The following is a 25,583-nucleotide window of genomic DNA, read 5'->3' as shown; positions in this document are numbered from 1 at the left end:
CGGCGCTGCTTCGCGCCAAACTGCCCTGCGACAGCCATAGTCCTCGTCACCTGCCAGGCCTGCCATCGCGACTACCATCTCGCCTGTCTAGGCTGGGAAGATACACCACTGGACCTTGCTGGGATGTCGTTTACCTGCGCCCAGTGTAGAGTGAGTCCCACTTTACCTTCAAGTACAGGATCTGCAAGTGTACCTCGGCCCTTTAGAGGGCAGGATCATGAGGACCCTGTGCAATCTGTCCACCAATGGGAGCAAGCCCTACGGGCACATGCAATCCACCCCACCGAATGGGTGGACCAGATAGGTCCATTACTACTTGAGGAAGCCTCTAGATGGTGGAATAACCATGAAGGACTGTATGACACCTGGGAAGAGTTCACAGGGGGCTTCCTGAACCAGTTTGGAAGCCAATCAAGACTGGCAAAGCTTACTGCCCAATTATATGGTACCAAACAAAAGGAAGGAGAGGATGTCGAAAGTTTCTTACTACAGAAAAGGAAACATTATAAGAGGCTACACCCAGGGAGAGACCCAAATGAATTTCTTCCTACCTTGTTGGAGCTGGTGCGGCCCAACCTACGGCCATTTCTACGGCATCCGCCTCCCAAGAATTTATCCGAACTTATAGTTCGAGCCACTGCCGTGCAGCGAGACTGTCTCGAAACTAGGGGCACTGTAACAAGTAAACCTTGTTCACCACCAACCCTGGTACAAGAATATGCTACCCCCAACAAAAGGTTGCCGAAGTGTTGGCACTGCCCTGAACAACACTTTCACCAAGACTGCCCAGTGCTCCGCTGCAAACAGTCTGAAAGGAACAGCCTCAACACAGTAGACCCCTGGAGGGAAAGAGTGGTGCCAACGAGCCCTACCCCTACACCGAAGGTAGAAGACCTCAACTCCCAAGCTCGGCTCGAAGGTAGACCGACCCCGAGCCTTATGTGCGTACAGCACCACCCACAACAAGAACTGCCAAGAGTCAAGGTGCAACTGGACTCACAGCCCATTCAGGCTCTTATCGACTCAGCCGCCACCACTAATTATGTGCGCGAGAGTGTGGTGCAGATAATAGGGACCCCTATTAATTCCCAACCCCAAAGGGCACAGCTTGCCACCCAGGGATCCACCATGACCTTACTGGGCAATGCTGTGGTACAATGCTGCATAGCCGATATGGAGATGGAGATCCCATGTTTAGTCGCAAAGGACCTTCGAGAAGAACTTGTGCTGGGCCAAGATTGGCTCACGCAGCAGCAGGCGATATTGGACTTTGAAGATCAAACTATACACTTCGGACGAACGTCCCGCCGGACTCTTGACTGGGGCACCAAAGGAATGGGTGACCTGAATGCCCCTAATCAAAGTGGTGGTAACCCTAATCCTAGAATCTGCACTGAACAACACAGAGACCAACCTATGGTTGTGTTGACGCAAGGGGACCAGAGACTTCAAGAAACTCCTTCCCTTCGCTCTGCCACCACCAAGCTAAGCCAAAATAACTCGGGCAGTGGTTTTCAGTGGTGCCAGAAAGGGGGAACCCCAAAGGGGAAATCGACCATGCAGTCATGGAGACAGCCGCTGAGCGGCGCCCTCTCAAAGGCAAGATGCCACTGGAAGAAAGAGCCTTTTCCAGACCGAGGAATATGGTTTCCCCAGAACAGGATTCACCTGCAGCCATGGAGACGGAAAACAGATCTGTCCAAAAACCCCGAACCCCAGGAACCTACTAGACCCTCTTCACCAGGACAACTACCTCCAGGACCCTACGACCATGGGAACAGCTGGGCAGACCAGCCCGCTACCGTCTATCCTCCCCATAGTGTAGTGGCCAGTGTAGAGGAGCCAGCCCTGGGACTGAAGCCCAGCGTGCTGACTCCTGGCATGTGCAACGATCCCAGTCAAGGCCACAGAGGGAGGGGGGCGAATTGTCATGTCCACCATTTTGGCCTCGGCTGGTATAATAGCACAAGCCCCAGGTGCGCCACCCCTCCTACACACTCTATGGGCAGGACATTTAGTTCGCCACCCGCCCCTAGATGGCAGACAAAGGGGAATGTAAAGTAAGGTGACTTTGTCTACCTGCCCCGTCTAAACTCAGGGCAAATATGTAAATATATGGTGTTGTGACAAGAAACTGTTAATGATACAAGTGAATGTAAAGAGTTTTGTAAGTCGAATATGTATGCACAGGAAGGGTACAGATGTGCCCTCCCTACTGAATATGTACATATTTTGTATATTTACCCTGGCTGAGCTAAGCCAGGCAGAAAGCTCTTCCTAGTATTTCTGGGCCAATAAAAGTGACTGAATACTTGAGCAGTATTGTTTTAGGCAGCGACCTCTCTGGAGGACCGCTCCTCCCCCTTCCTTCCTCTGGTAGGCAGCGACCTCTCTGCAGGACCGCTCCTCCTCCTTCCTTCCTTCTCTGGTAGGCAGCGACCTCTCTGCAGGACCGCTCCTCCTCCTTCCCCCCTCCTCTGGTAGACAGCGACCTCTCTGGGGGACCGCTCCTACCACTCCCTGTTCTTAGGCAGCGACCCCTGCTCGGGGACTGCTCCCGCTCCTCCCTGTGCCCCTCTCAGAAGCCCGGGACAAGTCAGTTCATTGTAAATAAATATAATGGTGTTGATTAATGATAGAAAAATAATAACTGGCAACTTTCAGTTCATTTCAAAACCGATCATATGCTTCTTTTGACTCAAAAAAACCAGATACCGTTTTATCTTCATTTACTGAATAATTCTTTAAATTACTTCTTATTAATTTTAAGAATGACATCTTCACCCCCCCGCCCCCTAACTCAAACAAATAAATACACCCCATGTGGAACGTGGCGGGGGGTTGGGGGGGGGGGGGGGGGAAAGCGAGCATGAACTTCGGGTGTGGATCTTTCGTCTGTGAAAACAGGCCGACCTCCGTAGCGTCGTCGGATGCACAATGGCTTACGGTGCGAGGGGTCCTGGGTTCGAGTCCCGGGTAAGGCATGGGTGTACCATATATATTCTGATATTTGATAACGATTTGAAATTGAGATACACACTGAATATAATGACCCTTTGGCTGTTGGCGAAAAGCTGTAGACCACATAATTAATTTAAAAAAAAAAAAAAGTCTGTGAAAACAGGCTTTCCCTAGAATTACCCATATACAGCACATAGAACATAAATACAGCAGTGGTTATCAGTGGTTATTTACTCAATGGTTTTAGCGGCATTGTTTGTACTATATTAAAAGTTTTTTTTTCATTGTCATAAATTTAAAGGAATTAATACAAATATGTGTGAATCCGATGATGAATGTTTTGAGAAACATTTAAAATTTGCTTTAATTGGAAATCAAGGCACAGGAAAAGTATGATTATAGGTTAGGTGTATTGTTTTTTTTAGGACGAGTAGTTTTGTATAATTATATTTATTTACGAATCTAGTAGTTGAAAGTATACTTAGAATAAATAAAACGGTAATTCTGAAACAGATAACTGACGCAAAATTCCAAGATCGTTAATCTAGCATGAACGTTAGCCCCGAACTGCTGAATTAAAGTCCTCTTACTGCATGTATATATGTAAAAAGTTAATTTGATAGTCATATGTAACAATTACCTTTAATTTTAATAGTAATAATTTGTTTTTTCAATTAATTTCAGTCATCATTAGTAATGAAGTACAGAAGTGGAAGTTTCACTCGTCAGTACCATCCGACTGCTGGTATTGACTTCTCCACGAAGAAAATAGTTTTGCCCGGAGGTGTGAACGTCACCGTTCACTTGTGGGACGTCGGAGGAAGTGCGTTGCATGGGAACATGTTGGACAAGTATTTGTACGGGGTTGATGTAAGTGAACTTAAAATATCTTGCCACACAAAACAATTTGTTTTGTAGATGTTGCCTTCTTATATATTTGCTGCCCCTGTTGTAGGTTATACTTTTGGTATATGACATTACAAACTGTGGGAGCTTCGCAGATTTGGAACAGTGGTTGGACGCAACACAAAAGGCAGTCGAGTCGGCGGAAAAGAAACCTAGAATATGTTTGATTGCAAATAAATGTATGTAAATGATATTCATGAGTGGTGAACAATGCACAAATTGGAATACTTTTACTGTCACATTTTCAAATTTTTTTTTCTACACACAATTCAAGCACAAAGAACGTAACTTATGTATGGTATCTACTGCATGACTGTAACGTGTGGACAGTGAATGCACAAATTCCACGTAAGGTCTGTCTCACACCAAAAGCACCTCCTCAATGCACAAATTATATTTTACAACAAGATTGTTATATTGTTTATATTTTTCAGTAATTAAGTTGTTTAATGAACACAAATATAATGATCTGAATAGGCTTTAATGTTAATGTGTGGATACTATGTATTTAAATTATTTATAACTAAAATATATAGTATATATAAATGTATAAGTAAACTTATAGTATATGAAACCTGCTATTTACTCAAGTGTGAGTATTGTTTACACTTGCCAGATGTGTATCATTATGTATTAATTTACAGAGACATGCGGTAGTAATTATGTTGGCGGCAAAGTAGTTAGAATATGTTTACTTTTTATTAGTATGATTTTTATTTATTGTGATACCAATTACTCTCATAATTGAAATGATTTGATTTAAAACAGTAGGTAAATAATTTGTTTAGATAAATAATACTTTATTTTTGATTTAAATTTACGAAATAAATGTCCCCCCCCCCCCCCCCCCCCCAACGTTTCCAGGTATATAGCCTTGTCATTATAAAATTCTTTGAATTTTTCACGTTTTCCTAATGTATAACCACCCTGTACTTGATCTTATTGGTACAGAAAGCATGTTAAGTGAATATCTGGTTTGTTTTTTCCTAAAGGTGACTTAGAGCACCAGCGAGCGGTCCGAAGTGACAGACACCAGAAATTTGCACTGGAGCACGGCTTGTCGACGTACCAGGTGTCAGCACGGACCGGGGAAATGGTGAGTTTTAGTTTTTGTGAGCCAAAAACTTGGGACTCATCATGGCATTAACACTTAAGGTGCACATTTAATCAATAAATGTGATCCAGTATGAATTTTGTGAAGTACAGACTGTAACAAAAATGACAATTTATTACTATACCAAGTATTCATTGCTATGTTTATGGGTAAAAATTTTTTTTGGGATGCATTATTATAATTAGCTGGGTTCATTAATATTGTAAGTATAGTCAGAAAAAGTATTCTGAGGCCTACATGAATCAAATGATCACAGATACATATTATTAAGTAGTAAGTTCTTCATGTTTCATAAATTATATATATGTGTATGTATATGTGTGTGTGTGTGTGTGTGTGTTAATATTAGTAGCAAATAAAACTATGAAACTAATATTTACCTACTTGACTAATTAAATCACCACACTTAATGTCTGTTCACAAATCACTAAGTATCTGTCAAGTTCCACAGTTTGCACTCCTCACTGGAGCTAGGCTCAACACAGTAGTTTGCACCTTACCTCGCGTCTGTCCACACACTCAGTCTCACGCCACTCCGAACTTGCACTTCACTCAACTCGCCTGTTGGAACTCAACTCCAGCGGAGGCTGGTGTCGCCGCTGTTATACGTGCGGCCATCTCTTTGGAACCGACTGTGGAGTGGTTGCGACGTGTCACGTTTTCCCGGGCCTAGGCTCGAAGCATCCAGAACAGCGTCATGTCTTTCACCCCACTCCCAGGTCGCTAAGGGTAGATAACAGCGCCGAGAAAGGAGGGTGCGGGGCAGGGGGGATGGCGAGGTACCACGTCGTAACTCTAATATATATAGTGTTGTATTTAGTGTAGTATAGTTTGTTACCTCCGGTTAGCTTACAATTGGTCTACGAGTATTGTCTGAAAAGTTTCCAACAAACACATCCCCCTCCCACCTCTCCCAATTCAAATTAATTTAGATTTCAACAAATAGTCTCCTTGTAAGTAGTCTATACAGTTCTTCCAGCGATGATCCCATCTCTTCAACCCGTCCAAATAGTACTTGGCTTCTTTCTGTGCAAGATAGTTGGGATGGCCTGCTCATTTGATGAAAATCTCTGTCCTCCAAGCACAAATTTTAGTCTAGAAAACAAAAAGAAGTGACTGGGGGCTAGATCTGGGAAGGAGGGTAATCCAGCTGTTCATACCTCAATTCGTAAATTTTCGCCATGGCTGCCGCTGAGATGTGAGATGGTGCATTGTGTTGGTGAAACCAATTTTCTTTCTGCAACAATTTTCTTTCAGGCAGTTTTTCTGCAATTTCTGCCTCCAACTTGTCAAGTAATGATACGTAGTATGTTCCCGTCATGGGTTTTCCTTTTTCAAGATAATGGATCGAGACAACTCCATGACTATCCCAGAAAACAGTTGCCTCTACTTTCCCGGCTGAAGGAAGGAACAGTCTTAGCCTTTTCTTTTTGAGCTAATTCTCGCTTCGCAGTCCACTGTTTTGACTGTGTTTTTGTTTCCAAAGTGTAATGGTAAATGCAAGTGCAGAGAGTGTTGGTTCTGTTATCTAAATAGGATTTAGTTAAGATGTGTGTGTGTGGCTACTATCGTTTGGTATCGTAAGTGGTGTCTTATAAATTATATTTGTTTATAGTAGTTCTGATTAGTATCTTTATAGAAACTCAGATAAATAAAGCTATTGATTTTTATTTTAAAGATGCATTGAAAGACCACACTGCACTTTAAAGGCTTTTTAATAAAGTATGTTCGGGACCTCAGCCATGCAGAAGTAGCAATTTTGCCAAATTTCAAATGAGAATACTGAAGAAAAAATAATGAACAGTTCAGTGGTATTCAAAACAAGTTGTAATAATTGTTCTACGGCAAGAAAAATACACATGAGAGTTGCTCTTTTTAAAAGTCATATCATGTTTCATTATAGAAATTTAACATGTAAGAAAGAAAAAAAAAAGGTAATATGATCTCTGAGCAAACCATAATCATTGACAGCACAGTAAAGCAACCCGGTGGCCAAGTTAAATGGCCAAAATCCATCCGAAAAGATCTGAATGCAAGCGGCCACAGAACATGCTAAACCGTAGACTGCTGGGCTGAATTGCTATGTTATCCACTGTGCATCTTTTCTCCTCGAACCAGGTAGCCCTGTGCATCCAGAAAATGGTGGCGGAGGCGCTGGGGCTGAGGCTGACCCGAGCGGAGCAAGAAGAGCAACAGCCGGTGATCGAGGCGGAGATATCCCGCGCCGAGCCGGGCGTGGCGAGCGGAGCTGCCCGGCCGGTGGCCAGCTCGTCCTCCATCTGCTGTCTGCAGTGAAGCTCCGTGAGCTCCGCGAGTGTCGTGGAGGGTGCTGCTCGCGAACTGCGAAAAGTTTCATCAATGTGTCTCGTGTCCTATAATTTGAGGGAATAAAGATGAATGTGTGCACGCAATATAAAAGCACGGAAAAGCAACCAATGTGTACGTTATTTTGTTGTGTGTCCGAAGCTAGCCAGCTCAAGGGCATATCGAGCTCGAAAACAAGAGGTGGAGGGGGCTAATTTTTGAAATCCATTCAAAGGGAAGACATCTTTAGTAATCCAACCTATTCGTTGGCAGGGGCCTAGCAAGGGGGGGGGGGGGGGGGGGGGTTAAGGGATTCATACCCCCTCCCCCCTTAGCACCAAATCTTTAATCAATTTCATATTAAAATAAAATTTTTACCCTTACAACATTTAAATTTAAGGACCGAAAACTGCTAAAATAGCACTATTTTTACACCTTAAAATCCAAATTTTCACAGGGGAGTAACCCTCCCCCCCATACACAAATCCTGGCTACGCCACTGTTCGTTGGGGAAGGTGGAAGGCGCGGTGGTCGAGTGGTTAGAACACTCACCTCCCGCCATGGCGATCTCGGGATTTGATTACTGGCGCGGTCGAACCTGCATTTTCACAAGCGGTGAATGTGGCGGATGTTGCCGTGTCAGTTCCTTTCCATCCATGTAGACCCTGCCTCAGGTGGGAAACTACATGTCGATATTCATTTTCGTGGGCATAAAATAATAAAAAATTACATTATTTTGTGAGAATTAGTTAAAAATTTTCTTAAACTTCAGATCCTTGCTCTTTATTTTATTTATTTATTTTTCACTTACCTGCTGGATACACCCTTCAGCTGGACCCTGGTGTTTTTTTGGCAGAATAACTGGACAATGACTCATGGCAGTGCAAGATTATAGTGGGCCCTGAAACAACCGGTGCTCATAAGTCAATTTGCGATGTCGGCTGCCGAGGATCTGGGCAAGACGTGGTGCCACTACTCTTGGAGACAAGATGTTTGTCGGAAGGGAAACAAACAGTGACGAGTCTTATAGTAGTGTCAGCTGTCATTCCTTACTAGCTGTTTATGGAGAAGAGCCAAGCAACGTAAATAAATGGTAGCACTCCTAAACTTGTGTGGTTTCGTAACCAAGCAAACCGTTGCTCACTCCTGCCATGGTTGGGGCGTTACCTTTGCAATAGTTTTATTTATTATTTTACTTTCACCACTTATTATTTGGCATTTTCTTGAAAGAGTAACATAGGTACCTACTTCAAGAACTAGAGACAAATTCTTTGAACTGCTTAAATTTTGATTATGAATCATTCAGTAACTGATACTGCAGTAGTGTTGCTGAGTAAAAATTATATTCTTTAGGAAGTGACAGTTATTTTTTCAACTATTATGAAAATACTCAGCAAAGCTTGTTGATACTGAGCTCACTATTGTCTGGAGGTATGTCAAGACATCAGTAACCTGTACAGACTAGTATTGCAAACACATGCCAGTTTTTTCTTAGTGAATATGTGGGTGCAACCCTCTTGTTTATGCTCTCAAACACATTTTCAGCCAGCCAAAGTTTGGTGAGCGAGCATGTTTTAACAACATACTTTGCTTGTTTATTTCATGTAATATTTTCAATGAACCCGAATAGTGTTTACTGTTTCTTTGTACAATCTATAAATCTTTGATTTGGCATATGTCATTCATGACATCACAAAATAATGGCGAATGGAATCTACACACCATGTCAGCCTGCTGATGATTCCAAGTATTTAAAGTTGGCCATCTCGACACGTACAGTGTGACGTCACGTAAAATACAATTTCAGAATCAGGTAGGGTCACATCTGAGGAGCACCTAATTGTACCAGGGTTTAAGTTGTACAACAAAAAAAAATCTTAAACTCTTACATGTAAATGGTAAGAATATATATATCAGTAATGATAGAGCCAGTAAGTAAACAACTGACGATTTGTGATAAGAAATAAAGTTTCTTACATTTTCCCCATGCTAAACCATAACTTAACACTATTGGCACACGGGAGAAGATAAACGTCTCAACCTTATCATGCATACAAATGAGAATACTAACTCTTCTGAACAGCATTTTGGCAAAATTACATTTTCACAAACTACAACTATGTTCCAATGTAGTAGCTTGTCTGTATTCTGGGCATTAATAACATAAAAATTGGTCAGAAGCTGTATACACAATTCAATCAATAGAAAATTAAAAAAAACCAAATCATTAGGTTAAATTAACATCTTGTAAGCAACGTCTCAATAAGTTGGGTGCCATTTTTAATTCATTAAAAATAATATTCACTACGTCTAAGCAATAACACCACCGCTATATTGATGAATGCCAGAAAATGAAGGTATTCAATTGTTTGGTGATCAGCTACCAATTTTCAACAAGGTGTGGTCGTTAAAATTAATCAAAGTTGCAGTAGAAAGTGTGGGAAATCTCACGCCAAAAACAACTTTTAGACAAAGAGTCACAAAAACCTGTCAAGATAGACACGCGATGATTGTGTACAGTGCCAGTTCATGAACGTATATGACAATGAGATAGGGCGAGAGAACTATAAACCCTGCTGCATGGCCCCACACACTCAAACCCTCTCTCACTCTGGCTGGTTTATTTTTAGCACATACCAGTGGTGGCAGACACAGCAAAACAGCACTGCTAATGTTTATGAGAAGTTTTTAATTAAATCTATAGTTGCTCATAACATATTTATTAAAAACCAACACAGTCTAGTTATTTAAGCACATGTTCAACCACACGGATCAATGTTAATTTTTTTTGCCCAAAATTTAAAACTCTGTTAAGGATTGCACTAGATATTTGCACATGATTGAGTGGACAGTATCAAACCATTTATTTTTAATGTGAGGCTGTACTCTGAAGTAAGGCATCAAGCAACAAAAATTCAAGTTACCATGGGCAGCTAGAAATTTAAATTTCATGGCTTCTAGCATAGCGGCTAATTATTTTGTAACAAGATCTAAAATTTGTTTACTTTTTCGTCACTTTTGTGATCTTTAGAAACCGTGAGTATATATTGTGAAAGTCTGATAGTTGTAACAAAGTCAAATTTATTTTTTGAACAGTGTAATAGTTCAATTTTCATAAAGTATATCCTAGTATATAAATTACAAAATCGAGATCAAATCAACAAAATAATTATAATTTACAGATTTCAACCCTTAATCCACCACATCATACTATTATTAACAGATCTTTTGACTAAAAGTTTTTAGATAAAATATATTGACTAGATATTCTGAATAATAATAGTAATGAATAGTTTCACATTATTCACAATTTCATTTAATCAGTTATCAAATAAAAACATGCCTACTTTGCACAATTTTAACTAAGCTGATTAAAATTTGTAAAGCAATAACTCTTAATCAACCACTACGACTTCTATGGTAAACAACAGCGAGACAGTCATGTACACAATATGGATTATTCCAATATCACAGTCACACACAAGAAATGGACATTTTATGCATTCTTAAAATTGACCCGAAAATTTGAGTATTGTTCCATTAGTACGTAATATGTACACCTATACAGTAAAACATCTGTATGATGAACATGCTTGAAACAAAAACTACCTTATAACCAAGATGAAATAACTTTACACACTTTTTTTCCCCCTCCAAACCTAACCAAAATTCTATACTTAAATAGCACAATATAAGCAATGCCTCAATGGACATGAAGAATACAAAACTACCGCTCCTCCAGATGACCACAGTGATGCAGGTGCGATGTACATTAACTGCTTACATTTTTAAAGCATGTCTTACTTCCTTCATTGAAATGTTTTTATCATATATTAAGTAATAGCTTACTGACACACGGTATCGCTAATATGAATGCTAAAGTTGTAACAGTTTCTTTATTTCCTGAACTAATTACAATGGTATCACAAATTTAATATTGCCCATTTAGTGGCAAATATACTCATCTACACAGGTGTAGTAAAACGAGGCAAATCTTGTATTGTACACTTAGGTATCATTCCTGTTTTGTTCCAATTCTTTATAAAGAACTTAATTAAAAAAAAAAAAAAAATTATCTCACTTCAGTTTCATTTTACAGAAGTTTTACTGTACAATGTTCACAAAGTTTTAACCTGCATACAACTCTACATTTAACTCTACAGTAGGTAGTACAGTGAACAGTCTTTAATCAAGTGACCATGGCCTTGCCAGCTTAGCGAACGTCGACATAGTTTGAACGGGATAACCAGATGTTATAAAATTTGAAATGGAACCTGGTAGAAAACAGTAAATGCTGCACTCAAAAGAAAACCGATAGCAATGATAAACTCTAAGAAAACTAAAAACGCTGGCAGCAAACGTCAACAGCTAGAACACTCCTTGAAAAAAAAATCTGAATATGGGCGGCTCGATTTGTGCTGGATTACATAATGTGCCAAACCATAGAATCCTGCATTAAAGACATCACTGTACTTGAACACTATTCAATTTACACACCTCCTTTAGCTATTTGTACTGTCATTTGTCTCGATGAAAAGAAAAAGAACCAGCTCCCGATCAAAAACCAATATCAACCTCAAACAATATCAACTCTGCTTTTCACAAATGAGAGAATTCCCTAGCAAGTGAATGTTAGCGATCAAACATCGTTACAGATCCTCGCTATCGGTGGCAGGGGCTTCCAATGGCCTCCTCGGCCAGTGGTCCTTGGACAGGAGCCGCTCCTTGGCATCCCACAGGCCCTGCAGTCGGCGCCCCACGGGCTTGAGGTACGTGGCGAGCCACTCTGTCACCGTGTGTGCGTCGTACACGTCTGCCATCGCCACCTTCATGTCCCGCTCGATGTAGCCCAGCTCCATGCGGCACCTGTCCAGTTCTGCGGTGGCATGCTCCACCTGGGACACATTACAGGGTGTCACTGAATTGAATGACTCACCACAAAAAAAAAAAGCTTTGAAACGAACAGTAACAATGCTGAAAGTCACCTAACTGGGCAGCAATGCACGCATGCACTCTAAACATTGCGTGCATACACTCTAAACATTGCATGATGCTACGCAGGGGCGCAACAACGGGGGGGGGAAGTGTATTTTGCCCCCCCTCTCTGAAACCTTGAAGTGGGGGCAAACGGGGGCAAAGGCTGTGTAATCAATTTTTAGATAGTAAAACTGCTTAAATAGCACCATTTTGCACCTTGAAATACAAATTTTCCCGGGGGAGCGGACCCCCTACTTCAATAGGGGGGATCGATGATTCTTTACAAAAAGGTATATTGCACCCCCCTCCTTTGGAAATTTAGTTGTTGCGCCCCTGATGCTACGTGTGCGCACGGCACGACGGATGGAGACGACTCACGTGGGACGGACTCGAATAGGCATTGTCGATGTTGTACTGCGTCATCCAGCCCTTCATGGTCGAGTCGCTCGTCATATGCTCGATGCTCATGGCCAGCAGGTAGAGGCGCTCGACCACGTCCAGGATGCCGGCCCCGGGAAACGAGCAGTGCGCTCGACCCGCTCCGGGGGTCATCGACAACGGCACATCGCACTTCAACATGTCCGACACCTTCCTCGGCACGGCCGACATTTCTGCACAGAACACGCATCGCACCAATACTTCACTTTTGCAATATATCGTAATCAATCTTTAATTTGTACGTTAAGTAAAACAAATGATCTATTAAACAGAATAACTAAAAATTACAATAAATATGCAAGGTTATTTCCTGAATTAGATAGCAAAATAAAATTAAAAAAAAATACAACTATTCCTAACTTAATTTTTTTTCTTTCTTGTGGTTAATAATCATATTGTTTCAAGTTAGTTTTTTTTTGTGTTATTCTTATTTTCTACATAATAAAATTTGCAAAAAAATTATTTACTAATTGTTAAATGTTGCATGTTGTGTGTATCGTTTTGTTTTGTTGTCTTGTATTTTGTATTGTTTTGTTCTGTCTGTATGTATCTGTGTTGTTTGTATCGTGCCTACCACCCAAGACCATAAGCTGTAGGTAGGCATGCAACAAATATTAAATAAATAATAATAATAAAAAAAATATTTCATAGTTTTCATCTAGCTCAACAAACGTTGGTCAATTTTTAATTCGTGCATATGGAAAGCTATTACAGATCCAAGGTAACAATTTATCTCTTAAGACATATTAACCATTGGGGGCATAAATTGAAGGGTTTAACTGAATTTACATTTTCATAATGCGAACTGATTTGCAACTTTTTTTGAAAGATATTACAATAATTCATGACTAAGAACTAATAACAATTATTGATTGGGTGGTTATGATTTTTTTTTGCACTGAAATGGTTTTCAGACAGTTTGAATTTGAATCTTAAGTGCAACTGCCTTATGCTTCATGTTGCAGGGACTTGGCTAATTCCTGACTTGATGTAGGCTAGTTTCGATACGTGGAGCGTTGACCTGCTTCACTTCATCCTCTACTGGCATATTATTATTTAGTTTGACTGTGATTCAGGCTATTTCCAGCGAAAAGATGTACGTACTTTGATACAAACTTGTAGTCAAGGGAAATAGCCGACAGCTAGCCACTTTCAGAGGTACAGTGCGATGCATTAAAAACGGGGCCGAATCAACCAACTTTCTTACCTACACTTTCCTCTAAGCCATGGAAAAGCCGAAAACACTCCTAGAGGCCACTCCCTGTGCCTTGTAAGCCTGTCATCCATTTTCTTCATGAAATTATACTGCTACTGAACAATATTTTATCAAAAAAAATACAAGAAACATAACTTTACAATTAGAACTAGGTAAGGTTACAAAAACTACGTGATAAGTAGAGACCCGGAAAAATCACGGGTTCATTTCGTGTTATGCTAAAATTCAAATAATTATACCTTAGTGCTGCTTCTGCTATTGGTTCACTGTTAATCTGGAGGACTAAGGGCCAATTAGAGACCCTCACTCATAGAAGTGTCAAATCACAGGCCACACAGTCGAGACGACTCACAAGTCAGCAGCCAATGAACAGTTGGCATTTGCCCGAGTGTGTAGAGGATATTGGAGTCTATCCTGGAGGTCATTTAACCCGCAATTTTTCCGGGTCTCTAGTGATAAGCATTTTACCTTTGTTGTCCCCCTGGATGAACGCCAAACTTATAGCGAGCGACGGAATCGCTGGCGGCAGCAGCTCGCAGAGCACAGAAAAGTGATCGTAGCGCTGCCAGCCGGTGATGATGACGCCGCGGAACTTGATGCGGTCCGAGTACATGGCAACAACGTCCATCCACGCACGGTGGTTCTCCAAGTGGTAGCCTGGAAGAAACAACGGCATAGCACTGACACATAAGCCATTCCTGCGAAAATTTAACCCATGCAATTTACTCAATAGCAGACCTACCAACCTCCTAGTACCGTACCTTTTATAAATGGACAGAGAAGAAAACAATTTTCGTTTGTTTATTTTTTAGTTATGTTAGGTATATTCTAATTTATATAATTCACAGAAGGACACATACTAGTAACATGGCGCAATGGTACAACATTGCACTCAAACTCATAAGGTCCCAGGGGCATGCACAGAGGGGAGGATATATAAAATCTTGAAATAATAACAAATCCAAAAAAAAAAAAAAATCGTATCCATCACCAAAAGAAAAAAAAACTCGAAAGCAAAAAAAGGGCAAACCCCCCCCCCCCTTCCCAAATGAAATTCTGCTTGCATTCCTGTGTGTAAGGTCCTGAATTAAAATATGGTCCAGCCATACATATGTGCATATATTCTGACCACTTTACATGGTAATTGTTGTTATAAAAAACTTATAGCAACTTATAGCATTTTTTTTGTTAACCAGAAGCAGTGTGGGGCACCAGTCACCTGAAATAATGAAAGCCATTTTTTTTTCTTTTCGTTTTTTAAAGTGGTCTCACTGAACTATTAAAATTAGCTTATTCGACATTACACTGATAAAGATTATTCAACTGTATCTACAATCACTATGTATTGTGACATTGGCATTAGGGGCGCAACAACAGAGGGGGGGGGGCAAGGGTATTTTGCCCCCCCTCTGATCCTTGAAGTAGGGGCAAACGGGGGCAAAGAAAGTGTTGTGTAATCAATTTTTAGATAGTAAAACTGCTTAAATAGCACCATTTTCCACCTTGAAATAAAAAAAATTCCCGGGGGAGGACCCCCGGACCTCCCAATTCAATAGGGGGGGATCTATGATTCTTTATAAAAAGGTATATTGCCCCCCCCCCCCCCCCCCTTTGGAAATTTAGTTATTGCGCCCCTGATTTGCATGACACCTAATGCCAAACGCCGCAAAAACTCACTGCTGTCCGTGACGTATTTGTCCGGGCCAGTGGCCCCTTTGAAGGCGCTCGCGATCCAGACGGCGTGGAAGACCGCGGCGTACTTCTCCCAGACGTCGGAGGCGATGTAGCTGGCCACGTCAGGCGTGTACTTCCACACGACTGGCTCCACCCACTGGGCCACGTCCCACTCCCGGAGCTCCTCCTGGGACAGCTCCCGGAACTCGTCGTCCCACATCAGGGGGACCACGCCCGGGTGCTTCTCGCGAACGTACCTACAGTGCGTAGCGCAGCACGTCACTACTTTACTTCAACAGCACCCGACAGAAACAAGCAACAAATGGATTACATCATTACTTTATTTCAACAGCACCCGACAGAAACAAGCAATGAATTGATTACATCATTACTTTACTTCAACAGCATCCGACAGAAACAAGCAACGAATGGATTACATCATTACTTTACTTCAACAGCATCCGACAGAAACAAGCAACGAATGGATTACATCATCACTTTATTTCAACAGCACCCAACAGAAACAAGCAACGAATGGATTACATCATTACTTTACTTCAACAGCACCCAACAGAAACAAGCAACGAATGAATTACATCATTACTTTATTTCAACAGCACCAGACAGAAACAAGCAACGAATGGATTACATCATTACTTTATTTCAACAGCACCCGACAGAAACAAGCAACGAATGGATTACATCATCACTTTATTTCAACAGCACCCGACAGAAACAAGCAACGAATGGATTACATCATTACTTTACTTCAACAGCACCCAACAGAAACAAGCAACGAATGAATTACATCATTACTTTATTTCAACAGCACCCGACAGAAACAAGCAACGAATGGATTGCATCATCACTTTACTTCAACAGCACCCGACAGAAACAAGCAACGAATGGATTACATCATCACTTTACTTCAACAGCACCTGACAGAAACAAGCAACGAATGGATTACATCATCACTTTACTTCAACAGCACCCGACAGAAACAAGCAACGAATGGATTACATCATCACTTTACTTCAACAGCACCCGACAGAAACAAGCAACGAATGGATTACATCATCACTTTACTTCAACAGCACCCGACAGAAACAAGCAACGAATGGATTACATCATCACTTTACTTCAACAGCACCCGACAGAAACAAGCAACGAATGGATTACATCATCACTTTACTTCAACAGCACCCGACAGAAACAAGCAAACGAATGGATTACATCATCACTTTATTTCAACAGCACCCGACAGAAACAAGCAACGAATGGATTACATCATCACTTTATTTCAACAGCACCCGACAGAAACAAGCAACGAATGGATTGCATCATCACTTTACTTCAACAGCACCCGACAGAAACAAGCAACGAATGGATTACATCATTACTTTACTTCAACAGCACCCGACAGAAACAAGCAACGAATGGATTACATCATTACTTTACTTCAACAGCACCCAACAGAAACAAGCAACGAATGAATTACATCATTACTTTATTTCTACAGCACCCAACAGAAACAAGCAACGAATGGATTACGGGGTTCCACACACTATTCCGAGTTTTCCCTGTCCAAACCAACTTCTTTTCCCCAGACTCACGGATCAATTTTTGCAAGATAACATGTATAATTTTAACTACAAATGCTTAATGACGCATTTAAATTATACATAAAATGTAAAATTTACCATAAAATCTTTTACCGCACTACATAAAAATTTCCAATGCTACCATATTCATCGAAAATACACTACATATTTGATCAAACTATGAAACAATATAGTATTAGTTTGTGACTATCAACATCCGATCATTCTTCGAATCATTTCACCAACACACAGTTCATTGTTTCTCTTTGTTTGAGTAATGATGAAAACGTATGACTTTTTTTACTGCAAATAAATTTGTGATTAAAATACAGTCTGGGTTAAAGATATCAAAGGAACACACTAGTACTAAAAAAAATTAATTATCCAGCTAATTTTCCTGTGTTTTCCAGATTTTGGAGTCAATGTTTCAATTCCCCGAGTTTTCCCCTATCTGCTGGAACCCTGGAACTAAACCCTAACGCATCGTCACATCATGGTCATTACAGACAATGAGGGGTGATGGGGTGAGAATGGAGCACCGACAGAATAAATAGGTGTGGGGCAACGGGAGTACCCAGAGAAAACCTACATGCTCACTGCATTGCCTGCCACATTTCCAACTTTAGAAATATGTTGAGTTTGACCCCACTTGAAACTGAACCCATTTTGCTTTGTCCAGAGGTCCACTAAGGTCATGAAAAACACAGCTCCAGGGACGTAACTAGAGGGGCAGACGGGGCTTGTGCTCCGAGTCTCACATTAGGGGGTGCACTAAACTGGCAGAGTAATTTTTACCATAGATATTTATTTACTACAGGTAGTATTAGAACACAAAAAAAATTTGGAGGGCAGATTGACTGAATTATTTGTATTGAAATATATATTATGTATGTGTATATCATCAAATATTTAAAAAATTGGTATTTTTCCGCGTACTATCCAACTTTTGACGTATTAAAAACGACATGACTGCAAACAAATATATTTATTTACCATCTAAGTTGAAACACAAATATATTTGGAATAGTGTAGTGGAATTACAAGTGGTGAAGATATGAGGTGGTGTTGGGGAAGGTTTTGGTTTGGTTGTTTGGGAAAGAAAAGAAAGAAAAAAAAAAGAAAGGGGGAGGGAGCTCCAATATGAGTTCAGGCCCCGGGTGGAAACTAGTCTAGCTATGCCCCTATGCCCCCCCCCCCCCCCCCCCGCCCTTCTCTGACCAAATTTTTAACTCTGCATTTTCCAGTATATTTTAAACATATTAACCTAACCCTAATTGTCAGCAATTCTTAGCGTATCATTGTATTTAATCTTTAAAATTTTACTACTCAATTCTTCATCGCGAAAGATTAAAGGTAGTAAAGTTGTCATGTTGTGCTAGTAATGCAACGTAACCCAATTTCTTGCTAGTAGGTTACATTTGTCACAAGGTACAATAGGCATTTGTGTTATGTTTAACCCTCACAAACATAGCAGATGATGATGCAATATTTGAGAGTTTTATTCCATGACTCTTGGATGCTTACCATGAAACATCATAATAATTATTTAATTTTAAAGAAGCATGAACTCAACCAAGCAAAAGTGCAGTACATGAGACAGTATGCAGAGTCGCACATTAAAAATCCTGTTTACGTCTACATCGGTTTACGCCATTCCCCAGCAATCTCCATGCTGCAACTAAACATTTAGCAGGTAAGGATGTCAAGAAATTTTTTTACATCTTCCAAATAGTTGCAAGGTTTTTTACAGAATCAACAATTTGACCTCTTGTGAGAATAAGGGTCACTCACATCCTTTCATTTGGACTTTTGGCCTTTGAAGTGTTTGTGCTGCTATTTTTAGTAAAAAATGAAAATGTGACCATAGTGTGTTGCTTTGTAGGCCTATGTGAATATTAGTTTTTTGATGTGAAGCGAATATAAAATTGAATTTTTAAAACATTTGCGAAGTAAAATTGATTTGTGAATACTGTTCTAAGCAAGCTGTATTATACTTATTGTATAAAATAAAAGACTTAAGTAGGAAAAAAAATGGATTAACTTTTACAATGTTTGAATTGATTAAGTGAGTAACCAATTGGGCCCTAAATATAACACTATTTAATAATAATTATAAAATAACACCGGATAATATTATTATTGAGCATTCATAAAAGCAAATTAAGTGCCACCTTTTGATTTTTTTATTTTAAGCAAAAATTTTATACATACAACACAAAAAAAATAAATTCATAAGCGAATGTTAGGCTTCCGTGTGTTTTAAAGCTTTGGAACAAACATGACGATTCACATCAGATGCGACACACTGTGTAACAACCGAAGCTTAAAATCAAACGAACAGCAAATTTCCTTGCAAGTCAAATCAAATATTAAAACGAGCTTCCAACAGGCCCACACCCCCTTAAGTTCATCTTTTACTGTCAAATGATTGACTTTTAATGTGTGAAAATTGAAAACTGCCCAGGAATAAAGCCGGAAAAATTCGCACAACTGTAGAAAATATTTCTTTGTCGAAACCACCACGTTGCGTTAGCATAAAAGAAACAAGGATATCTTTTCATGACTAGTTTTACACTGATTGTAAATTTGTAGATAAAAGATTCCTTGATGAAAGCTACATTGGTAAAGGACATTCTCCCTGCTCAGAAACAGCATTATGATGTCCTCACGACCAAATAATTTACGTAAATACTATAACTAAATGTGCTGTAAAAATTAATTTGTTCAGTTCAGCAATTTACGACAGAACAACAACAGGTGCAGGTGCAACTCTTACCTTGCAATCAGTGTGACGTGATTGAGAAACAGCTCAGTCTTACTCCACTTGTGATCAACCATGGCCATTGCACAGCGAATGCACTCGCCCAGGTAATAAACTTCGTCACAGCCAATGTGCAAATATTTTATGCCGGGGTGCATTTTGACAATTTGGTCAATCATGGCGGTCAGCAGAGAAAAAGTTGCGTTGTGAGATGGGCAGATTACCTGCAGGGAAAATAAATAGAACCGTGAAAAACAGATTGTACATGTCTCTATCAACCCATGAAATAAGAAATTATATTTTAAAAACAAATACAACATTGCTTGGGGGTTTGTATTTTTTTTTTAAATATACACCATACTTTTTCAGACTTCTGCAATTTAGTTGATGAATGAAAAAAAAACTAACTAACTTACACAATGTTTGGAGAAAAGGATTTTTTTCTTATGTAAAAATCTTTACTAAGCTTCTGCATTAATTTTATCTCAGAGAGTGATCTTTTTTAAGGAAATAGATGAAAAGGAGAAGAACAATTTGTATACTTGTAATAAAGTTCCCTATCTTTCTCTAATCAGAATTTCAAATTTACCTAACTAAGTTAATATTTTAAAGAATTTTTTTTTTTTAAATTTTCTGAAAGAAATAAAGAAATCCAGCATTCACCATTTATAAATAGCTGTTTGGGGTTCATGGTTTATCAAAATACTTTCACACAGCACAGGTTTATTTGCTGGCCTGATCTATAGATGGTTCTTTGTTACAAAGTTATGTACAGAACAGTTATGTTTTTTCAACACTGCAACTGTCATGAATGTTACGACCTGCTAATGCGTTACACCTATCCCTCACTTAGCACGGCTTCAGATTGTGCGAATTCATATAGCGCGATTTTAATTTCACTGTCCCAGTCTCAAATAGCACGTCTGTAAACTTCAGTTAGCACGAAATCTCGCCAGGCAAAAAGTCGAGCACGACACCACAAAGTCTTTTTCAACTCTTGTGAACATGTGCTGTGGGATACATTTAGCCAAACAAGGGGGGGAAGAGAATTGCGCGAAGGTCTACGCTATCGCCTGTTTTACAAACATAAGTTGTGGCAAGTTAAATTGCGTCTATGGTGTGTAAAGGACCAAATGTTTTTACATCCGCGCGTATGCTGCCGTGCCATACCGTTGTCGCCTGGCCACAAACCGGGCCGTGAACTTAGTCTATACAGTGGCAGGGAATTCACTCAAAAAAAATGCAACGTCTGCCTATTCAGCTGCCGGTAACTGTACGTGCTTGATCACTCATAATGCATCGTGTTCAAGTATTTGAGACAAAACTAAAAGTATTCATAAACGCCACGCTTATGTTGGTCGAACTTTAGTTTTAAGCTAGTCAACTGTGCGCACGATCATTCGAAATAAGGACTCTTACCAAAAGTTTATATAAGTCTGATGCTGTTGTTTGTACTAGCGGGAATATATTTGACATTAGATAAAGGTTGTTAAATGAATGTTGCAATGAAAAACAATTGGCTTGACAGGATTGGTGTGAACCAGGTCCTGATACACGAATAAGCACTTTAATTTTTGAAAAATTAAATTATAATTATCCTGACAGTAATGTCGGTTTCACTGTCAGTAAAGGATGGTTTGGAAAAGTACGCGACATGAGTTGAAGGTCACGCCCAGGCGGGCAAGTCAGCCAGCCGACTGACGATAAAGTACAAAACCACGTATTTCCCACTACGCAGTGTCGTATTTGTCATACACAGTGCGATGAGAGGCATATAAAGATAAATGGTGTGACATATTTATAGTTGAGTGTTATTCAACGCATTTATATTATGTAAAGTATATTCCTGCACAATTTTAGAACACATTAAATAAATTAGCCTTGCTATTAATGGAAACTAATGCATCAGAATACGCGATTTAGAATAACACGAACATTTTTAGGAAGGAATTAGTCATGCTAAGTGAGGGATAGGTGTACTGACTAGACTTAAAAATGGCACAAACATCAATAGATTATCTGGGATTGGACCCTTGTAATTTAAATGTAAAATTTAAGCCGGTAATAGTTTTACGTCGCAGGTTTTCCATAAATAAAATAATAAAATTCCCAAATTACTTTTTCGAACACTAATGATGTTTTTCTATGTACTCTGGATACAGCATTTCTAAATTCCTACTGGTCTGAAAAATCACAGTTTATAGGTTACATTACAATACTTGTGCATTGACGTGGTCACTGCCATTTTTTGCTTTCCCGTGTGAGCAAATTAACATTCACAACAGTCCATTACGAGGTCGCGTTCGTGCATGTTCTGTGTAAATATTACCAATTTGAAATAGCACCAATTATGTTGGGTTAGCGACATTAAAAATACTGTAAAATATATTTTAATAATTAGTGAAGAATTATCTATTTAAGATGTAGCTATCCTGATCTATCCAACCGTTTACCCAATTTCACAATATTTTTATTGCAGCTAAACTAACCTAATTAACCATACACACTATTTTAAAGTATGTATTTTAAATGTAGCATGAAAATTCTCTAAGCTCTTCGTAACTGAAGTCTATGAAAGACAGTATCGACATCTTTCTTTATTTCTAAATTCTATTAATATGTGTTACTGAAGTTGCTCGTGCGAGCGGCGAACATCAGTAATGTTCGGGCTTCGGAATGGACTGGTGTGAATCTTAGGTTTCCCAAAATGCAATGTTAAAGCACAACATGGCGACGGCTGCTTCACTGCATAGGCTACGTAATGTAACCTATACACAGTAATCTCTCAGAAACCAGTAGGAATAAAGAAACACTGTTTTCAGGGTGACCAGAGGGGCATCTTTAGTGTTTGAAAAAAATATTTTTGGAGTTTTATAATTTTATTTACGGGAAAGCCGCGACATAAGAATCTTACCCTTAAAGCAACCTCGTCATTAGGATCATAATTGAAGATAGGTAAAGTAATAACTATTATTAGGTTTTATTATTATTATTTCCCCCAAGAAAAATTACATAAATGCGGCAAAATAATTTATTACCTGTGGGTACTTGGGCACTTCTCTCATATCTGAAAATTTCTGAAGCTTTAGAAGAAATTCCAAGTGCCCAAACGTCTGAATAAGTGGTATAACCATTAATCCATTGCTGTATGCAAGCTTAATAATATGTTTTATGTCAGATTTAGTATACGCATTGTGAGCTGAAATGTCTTGCAACTGAGGGCCCCAGTACGGGAACATGTCTTCGTACTCTATCAAAATACCTGTCGCTCCCATTTCTTTCAAAAGCGGGAAGAATTCTTCGTAAAACGATAATCGAGGTGGAGCACCTTTCAGGTCCAAGTGAACGATTCGAAATCCATGAAATAAAGGGACACTCCTTGGTTTAACAAACCTGTCGTCTTCTTTGTAACCCTCGTCCTTCACATTTTCTCTTAACCTGGGCAGCATCAACTTCCTTCCGAAGTGATCATCAACCTTAAGTTTTTCTTTGACATTTGACATTATCTTATCATTTTCATTTGATTGTAATATTATTTGTGAATTGTCTGGTTGTGTTTTAATCACATCATCTTCTCTTATTACTGCATGCTGAACAGACGTGTCACCGTATGACATGCGGTATAAAATTAATAGCAGAAACAACACACCCATTGTAATTACGGTTACTTGAGTCCTCCCAACTCGTAGTCTCATTATTCAAAATCTAAGACAAGGGTCCCAATTATAATTATAGAGTATTCACTAAAGAAACGTATAACACCATCTATTTTACTTTTTGAGATTCTGCAATTCTATTTACAACTTAACTAACATCGACGTATAAATTGTATTAACTATATTAAAAACTGTTTTATTATACAAATACGACCCCATAACAAACAATCAACAAACTTTCTTTAGTTCGCGACATCTTTGTTGTTCCAGTTTGAACAACTTAAAATACAAAAAGTACCAACTATTGACCAAAAATGCAAACATATTCAACAGTAGCACTTTTGCAAAAGAAATAACAATTTTATCAATAATATTTTTATCTAATATTACGTTCCTATTTTTTATATGTTATTTTAAATATAATTTAATATATTACATATAATGTTGGCTGCATTGTAAAATTTTCGTCATGTCAAAGCCAGCTGCGACGAGATGACTACATTCCAGTTACGGCACGGCAGTAAATGCCACAGATCAGAGAAATAAGGAGTCTAGGTTCAAATCAACAAAGCTGTTTCATAGACGCACGTGGGTACGGAGGAGAAGACGCAAGATAAACTTACTGTCAGTGTACCGAACATAGAACAGCAATGGCGGAAATAATTCTCGGCGGAATCGAAGGGTAATTATTATTTAACCGACTAAGTTATTAAGCGTGTGTAATGTGTGCTGACCGATATTTTAATGTTTACACGAGGTATTAATTTTAGCTATCAGTATTTTTCGGGATGTAGGCAGTTAATACGCTAAAAATATATATTTATACAAATTTTAAAATAAATTATGTTTATTTTAACACTTAGAGCATATTTTAACTTATACATATTTTTCAATTAATTTAGGTGGGGTCTACCTCCGCTCTAGTACCCTACTTACCCCACTGCAAGATTGTTTTTGTTATTTGCGTGTGATTTTGCACTGTATTCGCTCTTTTTGAGAGGTATTTTATTGGATGGCGATAGTGTATGTAAATTTTGTATTCCTTGCTGTGCAGATAAAGTCATTGTTTCAATTGCGTAAATTTTTTACCAAACGCGTGCCTGACGTCTCTTAATCCGATTATGTAATTAAAATATGTTTTGCATCGTGCTCAGAGAAAGCAAACATTCGCCCGCTCAGGTAAACAAGCCCTGAGCCTCAAAGGTAAGGGGTTTGAATCCCTCGAAAAATTAATATACGGTGATCGTTGATAAAAATTTGGAATGAAACCGGTTTTTCGACGGCATTAAATGGGAAATGGAAACAAAGCTGGATAGTTAATTACTTGTGGTTTATAGTTCGTGTAAGTTTGCACTATAATATCCTCAGCATCAGCTTTAGTCTTGCGCACGGATAGAAAAAGAGCGGATCTATTTTGTCCCTCCTTATAAAAGGGTTGCTGGTATTTCCTGTTACACAATTTAGTAAATTTTTAATTAGTGAACCACATTTTTTCCTATGCCACCGAAAACATATTAAAAGTTTTATGTTATAATTAGTATATGTAATATAGTGAAAACTTATATTACAATTGGAATTTTTAAAATACTTTTTAGCATGTTTTGTGCAGCGATGGATAAAGTTTTTTTAAGGGAAGTTCGGATTTGAAAAATAAAATAAAATTATAGAATCTGCTTATTAAAAAAAAGGAAATTGTTCCTTATTGCTTATACATTATACATCAGAGTTTTCTCATTCGTATTTTCAGAATAAAAAAATATACTGGTTATGATACAGTTTCGCATCACAAACGGACAATGTTCCTTATGGCGTATTCAGTTTATATTATAGTTTTATAATGCTTACTTTGTTTTTAATTTTTTACGTTAAAATTAAATTGGATATGTTACACAGAACACTTTCTCCCGGAAACAATGTTCCTCAAAGTATTACACATTTTTTTAAAAATAAAATATATATTCGTAGTTATAAAGCT

The 25,583-nt window shown here is 39.1% G+C and overlaps 3 protein-coding genes across 6 annotated transcripts in view; 2 read left to right on the top strand and 1 right to left on the bottom strand.

Annotated features, from left to right (window-relative positions):
- Window positions 1-3,209: 3,209 nt before the first annotated feature.
- Window positions 3,210-7,504, top strand: LOC134539450 (ras-related protein Rab-28-like). Of its 4 annotated transcripts, none has more exons than XM_063381496.1 (5): window positions 3,210-3,351; window positions 3,646-3,831; window positions 3,917-4,046; window positions 4,860-4,963; window positions 7,100-7,502. In XM_063381496.1, the coding sequence occupies exons 1-5, from the start codon at window positions 3,277-3,279 to the stop codon at window positions 7,274-7,276; spliced, it is 672 nt and encodes a 223-aa protein (XP_063237566.1). In that variant the 5' UTR covers window positions 3,210-3,276; the 3' UTR covers window positions 7,277-7,502. The 4 variants fall into 4 exon arrangements, with proteins under 4 accessions (XP_063237566.1, XP_063237569.1, XP_063237567.1 ...); XM_063381497.1 differs by having other exon boundaries at window positions 3,287-3,363; window positions 7,100-7,501; XM_063381498.1 differs by lacking the exon at window positions 3,210-3,351 and adding an exon at window positions 3,396-3,459 and having other exon boundaries at window positions 7,100-7,501.
- Window positions 7,505-9,954: 2,450 nt separating this feature from the next.
- Window positions 9,955-23,881, bottom strand: LOC134539449 (hexosaminidase D-like). The gene is made up of 6 exons (XM_063381495.1): window positions 22,991-23,881; window positions 19,968-20,176; window positions 15,594-15,847; window positions 14,385-14,573; window positions 12,641-12,873; window positions 9,955-12,180 (listed from the first exon to the last, which is right to left on the bottom strand). The coding sequence occupies exons 1-6, from the start codon at window positions 23,645-23,647 to the stop codon at window positions 11,935-11,937; spliced, it is 1,788 nt and encodes a 595-aa protein (XP_063237565.1). The 5' UTR covers window positions 23,648-23,881; the 3' UTR covers window positions 9,955-11,934.
- Window positions 23,882-24,054: 173 nt separating this feature from the next.
- Window positions 24,055-25,583, top strand: part of LOC134539448 (N-acetyl-D-glucosamine kinase) — a 53,940-nt gene continuing 52,411 nt past the window's right edge. Inside the window, exon 1 of the mRNA XM_063381493.1 lies at window positions 24,055-24,290. Within this exon, the coding sequence (XP_063237563.1) occupies window positions 24,259-24,290 (32 nt within the window). The 5' untranslated portion in view covers window positions 24,055-24,258. The remainder of the gene's footprint in view (window positions 24,291-25,583) is intronic.

Source organism: Bacillus rossius, chromosome 15, assembly GCF_032445375.1.
Source record: "Bacillus rossius redtenbacheri isolate Brsri chromosome 15, Brsri_v3, whole genome shotgun sequence".
Lineage (NCBI taxonomy): Eukaryota > Metazoa > Arthropoda > Insecta > Phasmatodea > Bacillidae > Bacillus > Bacillus rossius.
This window is presented reverse-complemented; position numbering and strand designations above follow the sequence as displayed.